A 21,705-nucleotide genomic window follows, 5' to 3' on the forward strand; every position below is an offset into this window, starting at 1 on the left:
GAAAAACTCCCATAACATGTATTTGGAAAAATAAAATATCAATGGAAAATTCAAAAATAATTTTTTTAAAAAAGGCAATCAATTTGGTTAGACCATGGAACATGAGAAGGTGACCAATGTACAATAAAGTCTAAAAAGGTTATATTAGAGGCAGGGTTAAATAGCTTTCTATGTCAGAGGAGGGCATATCTGATTTCAGAAGTGATAGGTAGTCACTGGAATTTACAGAATAGAAGAGTAACACATTCAGACCTGTACTTTAATAAAGTCACTGTTAGCTGGGAAGAGGATAAAATGGAGAGGGGCAAAACTTAACATTGACATCGTACGTAAAGGTTTGCACAGCACTTAAAATCTTCTTCTGGATCTTCTCAATAGTCTTAGAAGGCAGATGCTATTATCATCCCCATTTTACAGTTGAGGAAACTGAAGCTGAGAGATTAAGTAAATTATTTAGGATGACAGTGTCCAAGGCAAAATTTAAACTCAGGTTTTACTGACTCCTAGGTCAAGACTCTCTCCACTGAGCCAGCAAGTTACAATTAGGATGAACCAGATAAGAGATGAGATAGACAATTAGGGGAGTGGTTGAGAGTAAAGACAAGAAGTGTGGAGAAATAACAATATTGGCAACTAATTAGATATGGAAGACAATGAAGAGTCAGAGAAAACAAAATCACAAAAATGAATGTCTTAAAGCATAACAGTAGTACCCTAGATGGAAGTTCAGAAGAGAAGTGGGTAGTTAGGGATTTTGTTTTGAACATGTTGAGTTTGGGATGTTTCTGGGACATAGGGTATGAAATGTCTAATGAGTTAGGTGATATAGCACTGAAGCTATGAAGGCTAGTTTGTCAAAATATTGTAAATCCTGTCATACGGGGGGCAGCTAGGTGGCGTGGTAGATAGAGCACCAGCCCTGGAGTCAGGAGTACCTGAGTTCAAATCCGGCCTCAGACACTTAATAATTACCTAGCTGTGTGGTCTTGGGCAAGCCACTTAAACCCCATTGCTTAGCAAAAAAATAAAAAATAAAAATAAAAAAACACAAAAAATCCTGTCAAACAGTATAACAGCTATTGGGTCAAAACATGGATAAAAATGTTAAACAACATAAGACCAAGCATAAACCCTGGGTCAAATCACCAAAGAAGATATTTTCTAAGCTGACAAGAAATAATTTTAATTACTTTTTGAATCTGGATATTGAAAGAGTTCTGAACTTATCTAATTATCATCTTTCCCATCAGGCTCTCATGAAGAGATTATTGTCAAAGACTTTATTTAAAAAATCAATGTAAACTACATCTAAAGCATTCCCCTGTTTACCAATCTAGTAGTAAAATCCACACCATAAATTTAGATACTCCTTTCCAATAGATTACAAATCACAGCCTATTTAGATACTCCTTTCCAATAGATTACAAATCACAACCTATTTATGCTTCCCCAACCAGGGCATGCTTTTTCCATGTTCTTCCAAAAGTTCACTAAACCTGTTGAAAACCTTTCTCACTTCCTCCTGCTATCTTATATAACTTATTATATAACACACACACACACACACACACACACACACACACACACACACACACACACATATTTATATATCATCTTTCATTCTGTCATACAACAGGGCACCTTTTACTATCAGATATTTACTTGACAACATTATTTTTTACTCCTGTTCATCAAAATTCCCCTTTGGTTATATTATACCCATCTCTCCAATGTCCTCTATGTAATATTTACTCTGATTTTTTTCAGAAATTGCCATGTTGCATGCCTCAGAGCCATACACAGAAATGGTATTAAAAAGCACCTTTGCTTCTGGGAGAACTTTTGGGTCATTAAAGTTCCTTGCAAATTCCTCAGGGCAATGCAATATTCTTCTCTTCTTACTTTGCACCCAATTCAATGTCCATTTGTACTGTGACCCAGATATACACAATGATGGACAACCATTATGGGTTGTCTATCCAACTGTATGTCATAATCTAGGCAAGATATTCATCTACTTGATTTTCTTGTGTGGCTCAGCAGGCCTGAACAAAGGAGACTTTGGAATTTAATTACAACCACTACAGTTAACCACAAATTGGAATAAAACCATTCACAAAGAATCCTTCTTCTAATTAACCTCTGTAGAGGAGAAGATAGTGGAGAATACATCTCCCTATTTTATACCTCTTATCATGTTTATGCTCAGAAGGTTGTAAAAGATTGTATAATCTCTCACAGATATCTTTCAAGAAATTCTGAATGACTGTGATGCATAAATAAATCCCTGAAAGGTTAAGGGACTTGCCTCAGGTCAATGATATACAATTAAGCATCTGAGGAAAGTTCTAAACTCAGACCTAGATGGCTAAGTCCAGCACTCTATTTACTACGTCACAGTGATTCTTTATGAAATTACATGAGTTTCTTTAGCAAAATAACCCATTTAAATTTTGGAGAATTTTCATAAGATTCCACAAATAGAACACAAATGAAAAAACTTTAAACAGAGTGGGATCATCTTTCAATCAATTATATGATGGTAAAGATGTGATAAACTTATAGAAGTCTATCTGTTCCCTACTAATAACTTTATCAGTGATGCCTTTCACCTTGCATGGAGATGATTCTCCCAAGAATCTTATTTAGCTAGAAATGAAAACATACAGATTAGTGGTTGTAAACATTACCTCAGCTGCCTTATTTAAGTACAATAAAAGCTGAGATTCTTTGTCAGTCCCTTTGGTATCTTCCCCTCTTCCACCATCCCTCAATACTCTCACAATTATGTAGTTTGCAACAGAGAAATTCTCATGGTATACTTGTCTAATCCAGCTGAACTGTCTAGTGACACTTTAACTTAACTCTCTAGGCAGCACAGGTGAGAATGAGATGTCTTATGCCAAGTGCTGTCAATCTACTGTCTTTAAAACTGGAAACAGGTTATTATTAAAATATTTGCAGATATTTTACAATTTTTTTTCTTTAGTTTTCTTTTGTCCTTCAATACTCTCAAAATTATTGTGTTTATCTGGATAACTCACCAAACTCTTTTCAAACTGGTTTTTTACCTTCTACTACTTGTTTTTTTAACATGATGCTTTTCATAGGTGTCTTTCAACCTTCTTTATAAGATTTCGCAAAATAATTTATAATTTCAACTGATTTTTGACTGACTGGCTGGCCTAATGATTATCTGGTTTAATAATGATGAAAAAAGTACATTAAGTTAGTCAAGGAAGAGCCACTCTTAACAACCTGTAGATTCTATTCTAAGCACCTTAACAGAAGAGAGTATTTTTTATATCAGTAAACTAAAATCTTGACAGAGAAGGCAATTTATAAATGCTTCCTAATCAATCACTTCCTTATCTAGATGTTCATCAGCCATTTCGTTAATAATATATTCTGGAATTTGGCCACCATTTCAAGTCATGTTCATTTGCTTATAGTTTGCAGACTCTAGACTCCTTCTTATTTCCAAGACTAGGAAAATATGTTCCCTTCTCCAATTCTCTCAGTGATCAGTTTGTAAGAGCTCAGTCAAAATTTCAGCCAGTTCTTCAGACAACCTAAAATGTTTAATCTGTTTCAAGTGACAAACTTGTAAAAAGACAAATCCTTTCTTACTATCTTCCTATAGTTATTATAATACTATCTTTTTCTTATTTATATCAACTCCCTATCAGCTATTTTTATTGTGTCCTTTCTGGTAACAGCATAATTCTATATGGCAAGAAAGGATAGGGGAATAGGACCTGGACCTATGATTTCACCAGCACATCAAATTCCCAGATAAAGTAAATTCTCTCTATGTGGGTTAGAAATTTCTCTACAATTCATAATCTTAAAAGAGCTGCCTAAAGCACTGAAAAATTAAATAACCTGCCTGGGCTAGCAGAGCTAGTACGTGTCAGAGGTAAGACTAAACCCAAATCTTCCTGGCATCTAAGTCTTAAAGATCTCTGCCCACTAAACCACACTCCTTCTACCAAAGAAAAGAGAAACAAAAATACTGACCATTTCTACATCACTTTATTATCATTTACCCTACTACTGAGACTTCTATACCACTAGGCCTTGTTATCTGCTGCACAAGTACAACTTCCTACATAAGGTGTCTCTCCCTATCAGAATGTAATCTTGAAGGCAGGATGTATATAGATAGCATTTCTCTTTGCATGTATATCAGTGTCTTTAGAAAATTCATCTTTTTATTCTTTACCAAAATGGCTTCTTTATCTTAATAATTTACTAATTCCTTTTTTCTTAGGATGACTTCCCCCATAAATTTTTAGTCCATAGAATACTATCTTGCCTTTCTTAAGAACTTTCAAAATATGTTCTCTTTGAATTTATAAAATATGTAAGACTATTATTATTAATATTATCCTCCAAAAATTCTAAGCTAATATGGTCATTTTCTCCAAGGCTTCCTAACATCTTCATTCTAGCAGTCAGTTCTTCTTTGGTAAGGATAAAATCCAAAATAAAGTTGTCCTTTCTTAGTTTGATCTTTTGAAGGATGAAGTTATCATCACTAACTCAAGTAAAAAAATAATTAGTTCCACTGCTGCTGGCATAGAAAGCAAGTATAGATATTCCAACAACACAAGTTTTCTATCACTACAACATGACTCTGTATTCAGGCCTGTGATCTCTTTCCCAAATTCCCCATTTATTTTCTCCATCCAAGTGATCTAACTACTTCAGAGATAATCACCCACATTTCTAGCTTCACTGATCTTCATCCAAATGTTTACTGCCACTATGTTTTCCCATCTATAGTTTCTGGATTTCTTAATATACAGTCCTATTTGCATCCTCTTCCCTTCCTATACTTTTACTATACTATTTCATAGTACAATGCTATCCTCATAAATGAACGCCTCATAGAAAAAAATTTATAAAGTCTTTTCAGTAGTACTCAGAATTCCTTATAGTGGGTATGACATGGGTCAGTAAATTCTATCCTCCCTATATCACTTACAGTGAACGGCTACAAAATGATAAAATTAGTTTAGATTGCTAACATAATTCTAACATCATGCTCCTTTTGCTCAGATCTCATTCCAAAAAACACCACGGCTATTCCATGGACTTGTAGAATTATAAAAGGATTCAAACTGTACTAGAAGATTGATTCTACCACTGATAAATTACTTATCTCTTATTCCTAACACTTTCAATTTGCCTCTTAAAACATCTTTTCCTATACATTTAAAGGTTATACATGTATGACCTATATCAGATTAATTGCTGTCAGAAAGAGGAAGAGGAAATGAGAAAAATATAGAACCCAAAATCATGTAGAAAATGAATGTTGAAAATTATCTTTGCATGGAGTTGGGAAAATGAATAATTTTATAAAAAACCCATCTCTTCTATATTATTATTCCCACTGTCATCCATACAGTCCTTTTCCTAGTGAATTTAGATAACCTCTAAGTCTTCTCAGTTTCAGGATAAATAATATTTCTTGTAAATTAAAACAGTTAATAACTGGTGGTAGACAGAGAAGGTATGGCTGGGAGAAGAATAACAGGAGGAGGGCAACTGGTGATGTTTTTGTGGTACTAAGTGGCATGGAAATTTAAGTAGAAATAGATATCATATCTTAATAATTCCCCTGATAAGACTTTAGAAGTCAAAAATTATATTTAAAGAGACAGCTCAAATATAAACAGTACCAAAATTATGTAAACTAACCTGATTTTGTAGGATAGGTTCAGAGTTAAAAAGGACTTTGGTTATCAAGTCTAGTTCCTTCAATCATTAGAGGAAATAGGGTCAGAGAGATTAAATGATTTACCTAAGGTCCAAAGTAAGTTTTAAGGCCAGGTCTTAACTCCAAATCTAGCATTCTATTCACTAAACCATATAGCTTCCATATGAGATGATACAAGTTTCTCAAGAAAAAGAATCATTTAAAATTTGGGGAAAGATTTATAGATAGTCTTGATTTAGAAAAGTATTATTTATAGATAACACTACATAAATATCCCTTGTAATATTGTGACCTAATACCTCAAGTTCATCCTTTAATCACAGGAGGCAGCCAGATGGCTAAATGGATAAAGTAGTGAGTCTGGAGTCAGGAAGACACGAGTTTAAATCTTGTCTCAGACACTTAACTACCTGAGTAATCCTAGGTCACTTCAGTCTGTTTGCCTTAAGCCACTGAGAAATGACAAACCAATCCAGTATCTTTTCCAAGAAAACTTCATAGAGAAAATGGTCCATAGGATTATGAGTCAGATGATACTGATGGACTCAACAACACTTATCATTTATCTTCTACTGATACTGGAATCTGCCAACTAGGTAAGTATTATTTTTGAATCATATTTAAATAAATCCTATCTCTATTTCATAAAATATAAAATGAAAGAATATGGTATAGTTTAAAAGAAAATTACATTGATTTTGGAGCAGAGCTTTGGTTCCAAGGGCCAAATCTGCTTCTTTTTGCTGACTGATCTTGAATTATATCATCAATTTAGGCCTCAGTTTCCTTATGTGTAAAATGAAGGTGGTGGGCAAGACAACCTGTAATGTCTTATCCAATTCTAAATACAGAAAATACATTAGTTAAAATGTACCTCCTGTCCACTGTGAATTAAATGATTCTGAAATACTTGAGCTACTAAGAGATTATGGCTATGGCTTCTTATTTTTCCACCATGCATCATTATTATGATTCAACATTTTATATAGTCCTTATTCTGACCAATAAAGACAGATGGTATTCTATTTCACAATGTTTTCATTAAATAGTATTATTTTAAAATTATTATACGATACCTGAGCAGTTTCTATTTTCAATTTGTCAATATTGAGAGTATTTCTCTGTAATCCGCTGGCAGCCAATGAGAGAAGCTGTTTCAGGGCTTTAATATCCTCCTGGACTTTAAGCATTGCTTTAGAAGACATTCGACTAATTTCCTCTTGGACCTGTTTCTGTTCCTTCACAAATTTCCTACAAGAATCACAAGAAAATGCAATTTTAAAAAATCCATTTTCTGACCCAACCACAATTAAAGATAAGAGGCTGGCCAAAACGTCAAAATTCAAGTGTCAGTAATACACTAAAAGGACCAACTAAGGTTAGCAAAGTGTGTAGAGCACTGGCCCTGGAGTCAGGAGTACCTGAGTTCAAATCCGGCCTCAGACACTTAAGAATTACCTAGCTGTGTGGCCTTGGGCAAGTCACTTAAACCCCATTGCCTTGCCAAAAAAAAAAACAAAAACCCTAAAATAAAAAAAGCATGTGTCCTATTGCAGAAATATGCCCCTTACCCTTATACCCCAGGAGATAGAAGGAAAAAGACAGAATGACTAGTTAAATACAGTCCCTGGCAACAGAAAAACAAAAAAACTTGCCAACTCCTACATCTAATCCAATCTGACTTAGTCATTACCAGTGTATTCCAAGATTTGCTAGAGTCTATTTACTCAAAACTGGAGCCTTCCTGAAAGTCTTACACCCCTGCCTTTTGTACTCCTTTTTGGTACTTTGTACAAAAAAAAAAAAAAGACTCTCGCCAACCCAGACTACTTAGTGGCCTGCAAAGTTTTGGCAGCATAGTAGCTTAGGACCAATGTTTATGCTATTTCATTTTTCAGATGAGAAATCACTATGGAGGCTCAGGTAAGTGAGGCAGTCAGTGAACTTGAATTCAAACTATCCATCTATTAGATTGCTTCAATAAAACCTATATTTAGAACAGCTGAGTATAAAGCTCTCTGTGACATAAAATCCCAAGCATGAAAGTTCTATTTTGCTTCCTATCTTTGTCTGCTTAAAATTCTTTTAAGTACTTAAGTTTTTGTTCAACTGCAAAGTTTCAGGAAAACAGACATACAACTTATAATACCACTTCAAATTGGAATATGAATGATTATGTTTGAACTTCAACACTTCTATTTTACTAGATACTTACTGGAGATTTTCAACATCTTGGCAAATTACAGAAGGTAGATTTTCATCCTTCAGAGCTTTACTATCCCTATGAAAAACAGATACATTTATTTTAACCAAAAAGACAAAGGAAACTTGAAACTTCACTTCTCAAAGGCAGGTAAAAAGATGGCAAATACCACACAAGAGAACAACTTAAGCATTATCAGGATAGCCAATACTTTCCATTTACACAGTGCCTTTTCTGGAAGAGTTTTAAATAACTTTACGATAATTAAGTCCTAAGTGTAAAATCAACAAATTCTATGTAATCAATGGCTCTTTCAATTCTACTTAGGAACAACAACTAAAAAAAACACAGAAACTGTAATAGTAGAAACTTTTTAAAGTTTCATTATAAAAACATGAACTATTTCATATGAATTAGATAAGGAGAGGTATACTCAAAATTCATAAGTAAAAACATAAAGCTGGTATAAACATTAGATGCTGAGTGAAGAGGGAATTTAGGGGAAGGACAGAAGAGGAGAGCTACTAAAACTGCCAGTAAGACTTATGTAAAAACATCTGTTTTGAATATCGAAGGAGATAAAGTTGAATAAAGGAGGTAGAATCAGGTTAGGAGGGCTATCTGAATGACAGGATGAAGAATTCTGATTTAAACCAAAAGGCCAATTTCTCAAATTAATTTGGGTAACAAACAATTTTTTTTATCCTATTAATATCAATGATCAAATTTGTACTGTAAATACATAGTGTGAAACAAGGTGTAAATCCAAACATAGTTTTCAATATCCTATCTAATTTTCAAACAATTTTTATTCTTCTACTCAAAGTTATGTTTTCCCTAGTTCTGAGATTATCACAAACACTAATCATTTATGTACAGTGGTTCTGAAATATATGATTCTCTATATTACTACAGAAATCTATTTTCCTATCTTTTTCCAGGTCTAAATAATATTAGTTAAAAAAATCACTCTAAAGACAAACTTGAAATTTAGAAAGATAATTATTGATTTTTTCACTCATAATTTCTCTGGATATGCCTGCCCATTTATATTTCTCTAAGAATTTTGATGATTTTTTTTCAATTCTGTAAAATAGTCTATTGGTATCTCAAGTGGTATTTTCATTAGTAGTACTTTAATTTGAAAAACATTAACATTTATAATAAATTCTCTTAAAATTTTTTCAGGGAAGAAATATCTTCAATTTTCTAGTTCTTTCCTAATTTGTCAAAATTATTTTAAAGTAATAGAATAGCACATTTATAGTTAGAAGTATCTAGAGGTCATTTAGTCTGTCTCAGTTTACAGATACTATTAAGGGAGAAGAGCCAGAATTTGAACTTAGGGCCTTGCCTCAGCCATTATAATAGGAAGAGCTCGTGCAGTCCTTTAAATTAGAAATCAAATATTCAATATGCTGTAAATGTTGTAAATGTTCCTTTTCTAGCTTGTCTTTCTTCTTTGTTGTTACTGGTAATAATATTGAAATGATAATTTGTTTTGTGGATTTATCTTATATCCTGCTATATTTACAAACTAACATTAATTAAACTCTTAAAATATGTATTTTTGGGCAAAAGTGAAAAGACGGGGTGTTCATAAGAGCCAATAAAAGGACAATTCCCTAATAAAGATAGTTGTCAAAAGAATTTTTTTTAAAAATTGCAACAATTATCATATGAAAGAATACACCAAATCACTAAAATGAAAATCAAAACAATTCTGAGGTCTCAACTCAAACCAAGAAAACTGCCAAAAAAGAAAAAAAGATGAGAATAGTTAATATTGGAAGGGGTGTGAAAAGTGAGGCTCATTAATGCATTGATGGTAGAGATATGAATTAACAGGCAAAAGAAAAAGTCACTTGAGTGTGGATACCCCTTTGAACTAAATATGTTAGCATATGCCCTAAGGATGTCAGTAATCAAAAGAAGGACTCCCCATTTACCAAAATATCGATAGCAATACTTTTTGTGGCAGCAAATAACTGGAAACAAAGTGGAATCAACAAAAGAAAAAAGAATGATAAGGCTAAGACAAGTTGGAGACAAGAATATGAAGAACCTTGAATGAAAAATCACTAAGGAGGCATATGAAATTCAGTTTTATGGAGACATGAACAAATCAAAATGTTTTCATGATGTCCTGAAGACTATTTATAGGCCAAAGACATATGGGCAACTCAGCAACTCAGTGGTGATGGAGCCACATTGATTAATGATAAGGACATGATCCTAGAGAGATGGGTTGAACACTTCCATAGTGTTCTTAACATCTTCAATCTTAACATCATCAATCAATGCAGGAGCCACTATTTACTTCAAGTTGAAGTAAATTTGTCCCTGGCTTAAGTTTCAACTGAAGGCAAGGTTTTGAATGCCATTGGGCTCCTTTCAAGTGGTAAAACTCCTGGTGCTGATTCTATTCTAACCAAGATCTACAAGGTGGGGGGGGTCCACTGCTCCTCCAAAAGTTGAATGAAATTCTTCAGGTTATATGGTATGAAGAGGTTATCCCCAAGAATTCAAGGATGCCTCCATTTTCCAATCTCTATAAAGGTAAAGGGAACAGAATGTCCTGTGACAATCACAAGGTATTTCTCTTTTAGTCATTGTAAGATTTAGTCATGATAAGATTCTTGCCAGAGTTCTTCTCACTGATTCTTCACTTGGAAGATGGTCACCTCCCTGAGATCAGTGTGGCAACAGGAAGGGTCAAGGAACAGTGCTATAAAGTGTTGATGCATGACCTTCTGTCTGCAGATGATTGTTCATTCAATGCAGACTCTGAAGCTGAGATGCAAGAAAGTATGGATCCATTCTCTGTTCTGTGCTAATTTTGGTCTAATAATTAACACCAAAAAGACAAAGGTGCTCCATCAGCCAGCAAAACACAAGCCATATGTGGAACCATCAATTATAACCAATGGAGAAGTTTTGAGTACTGTGGACAAGTTCATTTACCTTGGCAGGGTCCTTTCCAGGGAGGTACATATTAACATGAGACTGACGCATGCATTGTCTGAGCTAGCTCAGTATTTGGGAGGCTCCAAATGAATTAGACTATCAGACTGAAGGTATATAGAGCTATTGTCCTGATTTCATTAATGTATGCCTGTAAAACCTCAACAATCTACCATGGCCATGTCAGAAAACTGAATCACTTCCATTTAAAGTGTCTTAGGGAAATTCTGAAGATCCCCTTGCAGGAGAAGATACTAGACACTGAGGTCCTTTCTTGAGCTAGACTGCTTAGCATTCCAATATTACTACAGAGAGTACAACTATGATGGGCTAGGCATGCTTTTAGAATGCCAGATGTATACTTGCCAAAAATACTATTTTATGGAGATTTCACACAGGACAAGCACTCACAAGGGGGTCAGAAGAAGTGATACCCTGAAAATCTGTCTTAATAACTTTAGAACAGATTGTACAGCATAGTAACAATGGCACAAGACCACTCAGCATGGCATGTTTTCCTCAGTGAGGGGGCTACGCCCAGCAGTCAGGGGGCTAACCTCTATGAGGATGGCAGAATGAAGTAACTCAAGAAATGAGAGGTAAGTTTAGAGTAAATACCCCAAGTGTTCAGATGGGCTATTTGTGCCCAACCTGTGGTAAATCATTCTGAGCTTGTATCAGTCTGATCAGCCACAGCCAGACACAGTTAATTTGTCTCAAACACAGTGATGTCATTTTGATCTTCTCTGATAATGAAGGACAAGAACCAACCAACCAATCAAGTTTGTAATATATTCATTAGACAATAAAAAGGAAATGAAAATTCTCAAAGAGAACAGTAACAAATAATAAATTTATTGGAATTGGGCCCCTTTTGCCATCTCTGATTATTATGCAGTTTTAGAAAAAAATTAAATGAAAAAGGAGGTGAAATAACGTTTCAAAATGAATAGAAACATTTATCTTATTCCAAGCCTTATAAGTGTTGCTTTTAATTTAAGAAAAAAATTTTTTTTCTAATTTTTTGTTCTTACTGAAAAAATAAAAACTACTTACTCTGGTCTTGTTCCTGTTTTATCACCTAAAACATTAAAGAAGTATTATGTAAGAAGAGATAATTTCCAAATGATAATTTCTCATTCCCAATGACAAGTATTAGAACTTTTCTGAAAAGCTAGTGAACTGAATGTCTGAATAAACATGCATATTTTAAGGTAAAGAAACTAAAGTCTTGGCCCCATTTAAAATTTGCAAATGCCAATTTTACTTATGAATCTAACATCTGGTTAGACTATTTCTATGATAAGGGTATTTATTGTCCAATGGAAGACATGGATATCTACTTTCATCTTTGTTCTAGTCCCACCTTCTAACATAGTGTTATATATGAAGACTCAAGTCCATGGAGGATGCGAATTGCTTCATCATAAAATTAAAATCTATACAATACTAAAAAGTAAAATTTTGTCTCATTCAAAGTATGTTCACTTATAAAAGTAGCATTAAAAAACAACTCACTCCACAATTCCCTACATAATACACTCTGGCCAGATACTGACTCTGTCTGGGCTCTATCATTAATTAGTAACTTATTATGTATAATAAAGTATTTTCCTAATATCTGACATATTATGTTTCTCCCAATTGTATATTCAAAGTTAATGAAATCAGGGAAACAAAATAAAAATAACCTAAATGAGCCTAAAATTTAATTCAGTCTACTTTATACCTTTAGAGCATTTTTAATTGGTTTTGTGATTTGAGTTCCATTTACTATATTACCTCCCCTAAATACAAATGCAAATGACTTAAGATAATACTTACTCTTTTTATCTGAAGAGCTACTAAAATCTATACCACCAAGACCTTCATTGCCAGTAGTTGAAGGAGCTGCAGTAGTTCCTAAAGTTAAACCCAGAGCATTCTGTCCAAGTCCTACAAAATGATACAAAATGAAAAAGTTTAGGATGTCCTAAAAATTCCAGAATAAACTCTCATTAACTTGAATTTTAGAGGAAACTAATAAAAAAATAAGAAAACTAATTAAAATCAGAAATAAGAAAAACATTTTATAGGAAAAATTAAACTACCACAAAAATGGTTTACATTAACTAGAAAATTTACTACAGGGGCAGCTAGGTGGCACAGTGTATAAAGCACCAGCCCTGTAGTCAGGAGTACCTGGGTTCAAATCCAGTCTCAGACACTTAATAATTACCTAGCTGTGTGGCCTTGGGCAAGCCACTTAACCCCATCTGCCTTGCAAAAAAAAAAAAAAATTACTACAAAGGAATGAAATAACTTTTCATGGAATTAAAGTTACTTTGAATTATTTTGTTTTTTAGGGGTTTTTTTTTGCTTGTTTGACTTTTGCTTCAGACTATTAATTTCTTCAATGTGCTGGATGATCTATATAAAAACTCCAAGCATTTGGAACTGGCAACTGTCAATGACTTTTGAAGTGTTTGTGTCTTAATGATACAGAGATTATTAACAAGAGTCAGGAAAAGTTTGATAAGCTTGAGAATGGTGCTGTTGCAAGGCCAATATGAACAAGGGGAAAATGACTTAAGTCAGCATCAATGCTACTTCAAAATCTTTTCTACAAAATGTACTAAGAAAAGCCTGTAGTTATTGGTTTATAATCAACGTACACAGGATGCTATTCAAAATAATAATCATGTTGCTACACACACACACACACACACACAGTGTCTAGTTAACTAAGCTCTCTAGCACTAGTGTGATTTTAACAGTAATATGAGATGAGGTAGTAAAACCCATAAAGCATTAAAATTTAATTTCACAATTTAAAGTGAAATAACAAATAAAATTAGTTTCAAGATTTATGCTAAAAAGTAAACTCAGACCTTAATGCTCTCAGAAAGCAAATGTGCTCAAAACAGCAATTGAGAATAAGAATAAATTATTTCTATAGTGAGTCTTTCACATTTGAAAAGGAAATAAATTTTTTTAAAAAGTAACCAATCACCTGATGTTGCTGTGTTTGTATTCTGGAAAAGAGAGCTTCCCAAACCAGCTAAGGTCCCCCCTAGAGAAAGCCCTGTTGATGAAGTAGTAGTTGTGGCAGGTGTTGTACCCAAATTTAAAGAAAAGCCTGTGGAAGCTGCAATAAAAAAAAAAAAGATAGACTAAGAATCAAGAACCATTAAAGTACCATTAATAAACAACTCACTCCACAATTCCCTACAGTCTATACTTCATAGACTATAGACTTTTCTTGAATAAAAATGAAACCTAAAGGAATAAAATCACATTAAAAACACAAAGGTTGGGGTGGCTAGGTGGTGCAATGGATAGAGCACTGGCCCTGGAGTCAGGAGTACCTGAGTTCAAATCCGGACTCAGACAGTTAATAATTACCTAGCAGTGTGGCCTTGAGCAAGCCACTTAACCCCATTGCCTTGCAAAAACCTAAATAACCAACAAACAAAAAAGCACACAAAGGTTCCTCTCGAAGCAATTTAGAATATAAGCATTTATGTTTTCTCACTAAAATGATTAGAATAATAACAAGTTGTTCTTAAAATCCAAAATACAGAAAAATTATCCAGTGTTGCCATGTAATAACATGACTAAACACATATTCTTCTTGCTAGTTAATATTCATGCCCAATACACACGCTAATTACTATCTTTGTCCAGGGGAAAAAAAAAGACAAACTTTCAAGTCTGCTATTTTCACTTAAAATTAAATAATGTTGATTTTTCTTCTCTCACAAAGTTGAGATATAAAATTTCATATATATGTACATATATATGAAATACATATATGTATATAAATATATACATTTCTATGTTGAGTCAAATTTGTCTCCTACTTTACGTATTTCATAAAATCTAGTTTTTCACATAATTTTCTTAAAAGGAGTATTTATAGTCCTCAACAAAATAAAACAAAACATTCTAATTTAATGCAACATATGCTTCTACCATGAGTTCTACCTGCTGCTGGAGTGGATGTAAGGGCAGATGAAAGAGAGAGCGGTCCACTTGAGGTAGAAGTAATAGGTAAAGCAAATGGGGTAGCAGATGCTGCAGGTTTACTGAATCCTAAACTGAAACCTGTTGTTGTTGAAGATGTAGTGGCAGGAGTTCCTGTAATAAAAATATTTCGTGATGTTAGACATATTTTACATTTGTGTGGTCAATTTTCTCATTTGTAAGACAGGTATAATAATATACTTAAAGTTCTTCTTCGAAGATTGATATGGGCCATGCATCAAATAAATAATACATATAAAAGCACTCTGTAAGCTTTAAAGCAGCACAGAAATCTCAATTACTGCAATCTCTCTGCAAGATAATCAAAAGAACATGGATCTCAGAGTCAGAAGATCTGAGTTTGAATCCTGGCTTTGACTCTCACTTACCTAAATGACTTCCAGGAAAGTCATTTAATCTCTACGAATGGGGCGGCTAGGTGGCGCAGTGGATAGAGCACCAGCCCTGGAGTTAGGAGTACCTGAGTTCAAATATGACCTCTAACACTTAATAATTACCTAGCTGTATGGCCTTGGGCAAGCCACTTAATCCCACTGCCTTACAAAAAAATCTCTTAAACCTGTTTCCTCATATGCAAAATGGGAGAAATGAAACCTACTCTATTTTTCCAAATAAAACATTCTGCAAACCTTTAAGTCATATATAAATTAGCCATTATTATTAAAACATCAAGGGCCTATGTATGTACAGCAAGTAGTACACTTGTATATAATATCAAACTCCCTCAACAGTAATTATCTAATAATTTCAGCAAAGAACACTACTGAAAACCAGCAATAAAAATAGTAAGGAGGCTTTCTTCAGCAGTGCTATGACTCAAGACAACTCTGAAGGACTTACAATAAATAATATCCATTCCCAAATACAGAATTGATGGAATTTGAATACAAATTGATGCATTCTTTTTTAAATTTTATGTTTCTTGAGATTTTTTTTTGGGGGGGAGGGAAGGCTATGTGTACTTTCACAACATGACTATTATAGAAGTGTTTTGCATGACTATAAATTTTAACCTCTATCAAATAACTATGTTTTCTCAATGAGGGGAAGTAGGATGGGAAGAAAGAATGTGGAACTCAAGTTTTTAAAATGAATTTTAAAATTTTTTACATGGGAATCCTAGAAAGGGGAAGTAATTGGTCATGTAGAAGAGACAGGATATAAACACAAGTCCTCTAGCTCCAAAAATGGAGTTCCTTCCACTGCAGCACAATGAATCAGTTTTTATCAGGTTTGACTAGTATTTCAATTAATTATTCAATCAATCAAACTTAAATGCCAGGCACTGGGAATACAAAAAGAGGCAAAGGACAGTCTCAGCCTTCAAGGAGGTTATAATCATAAATGCTGAAGATCAACTGAGATAATAATGCATGAGAACAGCACTTTACCTGTTATTATTGCTTCTTACTAGTTTTGTATTATGATGGGGTTTTTTTTAGGTTTTTGCAAGGAAAATAGGGTTAAGTAACTTGCCCAAGGCCACACAGCTAGGTAATTATTAAGTGTCTGAGACCGGATTTGAACCCATGTATGTGTGACTCCAGGGTCGGTGCTTTACCCACTGTGCCACCTAGCCGCCCCTTTGGTTTGGTTTTGATTTTGATCATTCTAGAAGTGATTGGAAAGGAAGGGTTTTCAGCTAACATAGACTGAGAAAAAAAAATCTACATGCAACTAGAGAAAAATAAAATAGTTAAAAAAAGAAACATTGGAGGAAGAAAAGGTTAAAGGAATCTTGTCATGAGAGGCTGAAGAAATAAATCAATATGAATGGAGAGGATTGTAAATTCACAAATTTGCTTTTTGAAAAGTTATTTGTGAATGCTCCTCTTGATCAAAATAGCTATGATCAGGGGTGGCTAGGTGGCACAGTGGATAGAGCACCGGCCTTGGAGTCAGGAGTACCTGGGTTCAAATCCGACCTCAGACACTTAATAATTACCAGCCGTGTGGCCTTGGGCAAGCCACTTAACCAAAAATGAGTGGAAAGGAAGAAAAGGTCCATTTTTTTTATAGAACAGTGGAATGTTACCAAAAGTCCACTTGAATTGTCACTCAAAACAATAACTGCTCTAGTCTGTTTATGTCTATACCTAAAAACAGGACTGTAACATGGAGAAAATAACTAATGTTTATGTAGTATTTTAAATTTTGTAGTACACTTTACATAATTGATCTCATTGAGTCTCTAAACAAACCTATAAGCAATACTACAGGTATGTATATATATAAAATATATATATTATTCCAGAAGCTAAGGCCTTCTAGAAACTTTCAAAGTTTCAAAGATTTGAATTCTGGTTACTATCATCAAGCCCAGAAGCATATCTACTACACATTACTTCCCAAAGAATAATATATGTTGCGAATGAAACTAAATTTTAAAATTACTGTATCTGAGAACATATAATTTATCAAGAAAACTTAGCAATCACCTAATCCCCTAATTTTATTGTTCAATTTTCACTGGGAAAAGTAAAACAAATTATCTTAAGTTCTTAATTCCTATTAGCTGCATAACTTTTTTTTTTTTTTTTAGGTTTTTGCAAGGCAAATGGGGTTAAGTGGCTTGCCCAAGGCCACACAGCTAGGTAATTATTAAGTGTCTGAGACCGGATTTGAACCCAGGTACTCCTGACTCCAAGGCCGGTGCTGTATCCACTATGCCACCTAGCTGCCCCACAACTCTTCTTTTGTAGTCAACACTCTTTTCACTACACCAGTTTATTCCCTTCATAATAAAAGTACAAGCATTTTGTAAATACAAATGCTAATATATAGAATTTAGTTAGACACCTTACTTTAAGAGAAGGAAGAACCTTAACAGGATTAAAACTTGTCTCCTAGTCACTAAATTCTAAAATTGAAAGGTCCTTTATCAGTCATAGGGTACAGTAAACAATGCTGGACAAAGGTAGGAAAATACTTATTATGTTCAATTATTTCTGTATTTTCTTCAATCCACACATTCCCAGGCTCAGAGTAGCAGAGTTAGTAGAGTTGCAGGAAGGGTACTGCCAATCACATTCAAAGAGTATGTAAAATCATTAGTTTTAGATCTACTGCCAAAATGCGCTCTTACCTAGAGTTAATCCTGTACCTAGAGTCGTTGCTGTTCCTAGGAATAATAAAAAAAAATCAACAGAATTAACAATAATACTGATAATCAGTGACATTTATTTACTGCCTTAAAGTTTGCAAAACATTTTAATTTTATTTGAGCTTCACGGCAATTCTTGATATTAGTGCAATAGATATTATTCCCATTTTACTAATGAGCAAATACTCCAGTAAAACACATAAAATGATTTACGAGAAATTTAATATCTTAATGAGGTCATCTTATGGAAACATAGTAAAAAGTCCCTTAAGGGTAGGGACTGTTCATTTTCTAAAATTTATATTTCTAGTACCTAGCAAAGTGCTTGGTTTGAATACATATTGATTATTATACAAAAACTTTCTTTACCGCAACTATTAAGCTGAGTTCAAAATCAACAGCCATCAATAAGCATTTAAGTATCTAGTAGTATCAAGTAGGCACTTTGCTCATCACTAGGGATACAAAGATAGAAGTAAAACAGTCCTTGCCCTGTAAAGGCTCACATTCAATTGGAGGACACAAAATATACACATCTAAGCATTTATAAAACACACAAAGTAATTTGTGTACCATGTCATTCTGGAGGAAAGACCCTAGAAGCTGAAGGCTGTATGTAATGAAGTAACAAAGAAGTTAGTTACAAAGTCTAAGAGGGAACTCTTCAGGAAAAGTCAGGAAATAAAATGTTGTACAAGTTTTAGGCATAAAATTAAAGTGAATGAAGAGGAATAATATCCAGGAAAGCCAGGAAAATTAAGAAAGGTTCATGATTTATAAAGGAATTTAGATGTCAAATGGAGGAGTTGTAGTTTATCCTAAAGATAAAATACTCTAGAGTATAGGGATTACAAGAATAATGTGATCAAATCTTGTTTTAATATCATTTGGTGGTTGTGTGGGGATGATACAGAGAAGAGAGACTTGGGACAAGGAGTCTAATTAGGAATTTATTGCAATAATCCAGACAAAAGGGTTAAGGGCCTGAACTAAATATTGTCATGTTAAGTAGACGAGAGGGGATGGACTAGGGAGACACTATGATGGTAGAATAAAAATTTGCCAACCTATTGAATAAAGGGGTAGGAAAAGAGATGTCAGATGACTGGGGATTCAAAGTACAAGACTAACAAAATAGGGAAGTTTAAAAGAGGGGAGAGAAAGTTGATTGAGATATATTAAGCTCGAGATGCTAATAAGAACATTCAATTTAAAATGTTCAAAGGATGTAAAAAAAAAAACAACTTAAAAAGGGATGGCTAGGTGGCAGTGAATAAAGCACTGGCCCTGGAGTCAGGAGTACCTGAGTTCAAAACTGACCTCAGACACTTAATAATTACCTGGCTGTGTGGCCTTGGGCAAACCATATAACTACATTGCCTTGCAAAAGAAAAAACAAAACAAAAAACAAAAACCTTAAAAAAATAAAAAAAAATAAAATAAAATGTCCAATGGGGCCACTGGTGGTACAGGCCTTGGATTCAGAAGAGATTAGGGCTGAATTTATTGATCTGGGAGTCATCTGCATAAAGATGATAATTTAACTAAAAACAAAGGACTAATAAGTTTTTCTGGAAAGAAAAGTACAGCAAGAAAAGAGAAGAAAGTATAGCACATCGGGAATAGCTGGAAACTAACTTTAAATTTCTAAACATTTCAAATATGCTGCATTTAATTTTGTTCCAAATTAGCAATCGAAGGTATAAATATTCTCATCTGCTCTAGTAGAATAGGGGCAGCTTTAACCTGCAAAGAGTATTTGGGTCGGTGTAAGAGAACTTTGGTTCCAATTTGGATTCTGCCATGTTATCACCTTGTGACCTTGGATAAGTCACTTAACCATCTGGGGTTCAGATCTTCATTTGTTTTCATTGTCAGGGGCTAACAGTATGTCAAAGCTCAAAGGTAAAATAAAGTTCTCTTTCACTAGTCTTGTATTCTGAGACTTTAATTTCTAGAAATTATATGAAATTAAACCTAAATAAAAACTCAAACTTTTGAAATGAAATATAAAAATCAATATAAACATTAAACTGCTAACCCATCAAATAGTGCCAGAATTTCAAATTACTTTCCCATAAATAACACTATACCAAAAGGAAAAAATTGCTTACAAACTTCATTAATCATACATGGTACTTTTACATTAAGTCAAAAGTTAAAATTAAAAAATCAGAATTTAAAGGAAGCACCAAATTTTGCTGTAGTTATTGACAGATAGTGTCTTATAAACCTAAATACCTAACACTAAATTATTCATATAAATCTGACCAGGTAATTCCTTTGCCACTCAACTCTCTATCACCCCTTCTATAAAATACAAATTCTTCATCTTGACATTTAAAGTCAGTTCCTGGGGTGGCTAGGTGGTGTAGTGGATAAAGCACCGGCCCTGGAGTCAGGAGTACCTGGGTTCAAATCTGGTCTCAGACACTTAATAATTACCTAGCTGTGTGGCCTTGGGCAAGCCACTTAACCCCATCTGCCTTGCAAAATAAACAAATAAACGAATCAATGAATACGAAGTAAAAAAAATAAAGTCAGTTCTTTTCTGACTCCACATCCATCCCAGACTTATTTCATAATTTTCCTTCATGAATATTTATTCCAGCTAAGCTTATCAACCTTGCTGTTAGTGTTCTCGTTCTCTCTCTCTCTCTCTCTCTCTCTCTCTCTCTCTCTCTCTCCCTCCCTCCCTCCCTCCTTTGTAAGTCCTGTGTCCTCTAATGGAACATAAACTTCTTAAAGGCAGAAACTATTTTTTTAAATTCTTAAGTGTCTTGCACATAGAAGACATTTTTAACACTTTTAAGAACTGTTAATGAAGTACTTCATGGTACATCAAAAAAACTTTATCAAACCTTCTTAAAAAGAAAAATTGATTGTGGCAACATTCAGAAGTCAATCTCAATTTGGTTTTGTTTGCTTGATTTTTTTTTAATTTCTGTAAATAAATATGAATTCTACCCTATTTTAAAATGATTTAAATTAAAAGAGAGAGTGATAAGTAATCAGGAACTATGCTGAAACATATTTTTGTGATCCTCCAACACAATAATGTACTGCTACATAATTACTTCCATACCATCTTGTTGTGTTTATATTTGAATGCAATAAAATATTTTATTATTAAAATCTGATGTTTTACTTAAAAAAAAAACAATAATTCTGTCCTAATAGGCAGGCAAAAGTTCTTTAATGTGTAAGTAGACATCCCTTTCTGCTATTACTACGACCAACTATGTCAGAAGTAACTTCTAATATTGTTGAGATAAGCATGACCAATCTACCCAGCTAAGAACAGACACACATTTTGTATGTCATTTATTTCTACAAGCCATTCCTGGAGACTGAGCCCTGCTCTACTGCAGTGTCTCATCTTAAATTAGAGCTAAAATATCTATTCTTGGGTTCCAATTCCAGTAATTTATTATTATGACAACATTCATGTATATGGGTCTTTCCAGTATCTCTAGGTTGACTAGCTAGATTCTTTCCCCCTTTCCTTTTCTTGCTTCTATTAATACCATTCCCCTAATATACCTCTTGCTAGAGTATATAATAGCAATCTTTAACCAACCACAAAATTTGTAAACAGAAATACATACTACCAAGTTGAGAAAGGAGCTCAGAATTAGCATACATAAAGGTTAGAGACTTAATTTCTAAAAATTTTATCTA

At 33.8% G+C, this 21,705-nt stretch overlaps 1 protein-coding gene across 3 annotated transcripts in view; it reads right to left on the bottom strand.

Moving 5' to 3' along the window:
- NUP58 (nucleoporin 58) overlaps positions 1 to 21,705 on the bottom strand; it is a 79,387-nt gene that overhangs the window by 41,786 nt on the left and 15,896 nt on the right. For all 3 annotated transcript variants that reach the window (XM_074216192.1, XM_074216190.1, XM_074216191.1), the window contains exons 3-9: positions 18,007 to 18,042; positions 14,862 to 15,014; positions 13,888 to 14,022; positions 12,720 to 12,830; positions 11,952 to 11,976; positions 7,944 to 8,009; positions 6,805 to 6,979 (exon numbers count right to left, since the gene is read on the bottom strand). In XM_074216192.1, coding sequence (XP_074072293.1) covers positions 6,805 to 6,979; positions 7,944 to 8,009; positions 11,952 to 11,976; positions 12,720 to 12,830; positions 13,888 to 14,022; positions 14,862 to 15,014; positions 18,007 to 18,042 — 701 coding nt within the window. The remainder of the gene's footprint in view (positions 1 to 6,804; positions 6,980 to 7,943; positions 8,010 to 11,951; positions 11,977 to 12,719; positions 12,831 to 13,887; positions 14,023 to 14,861; positions 15,015 to 18,006; positions 18,043 to 21,705) is intronic.

Source organism: Macrotis lagotis, chromosome 1 (assembly GCF_037893015.1).
Source record: "Macrotis lagotis isolate mMagLag1 chromosome 1, bilby.v1.9.chrom.fasta, whole genome shotgun sequence".
NCBI classification, from domain to species: domain Eukaryota; kingdom Metazoa; phylum Chordata; class Mammalia; order Peramelemorphia; family Peramelidae; genus Macrotis; species Macrotis lagotis.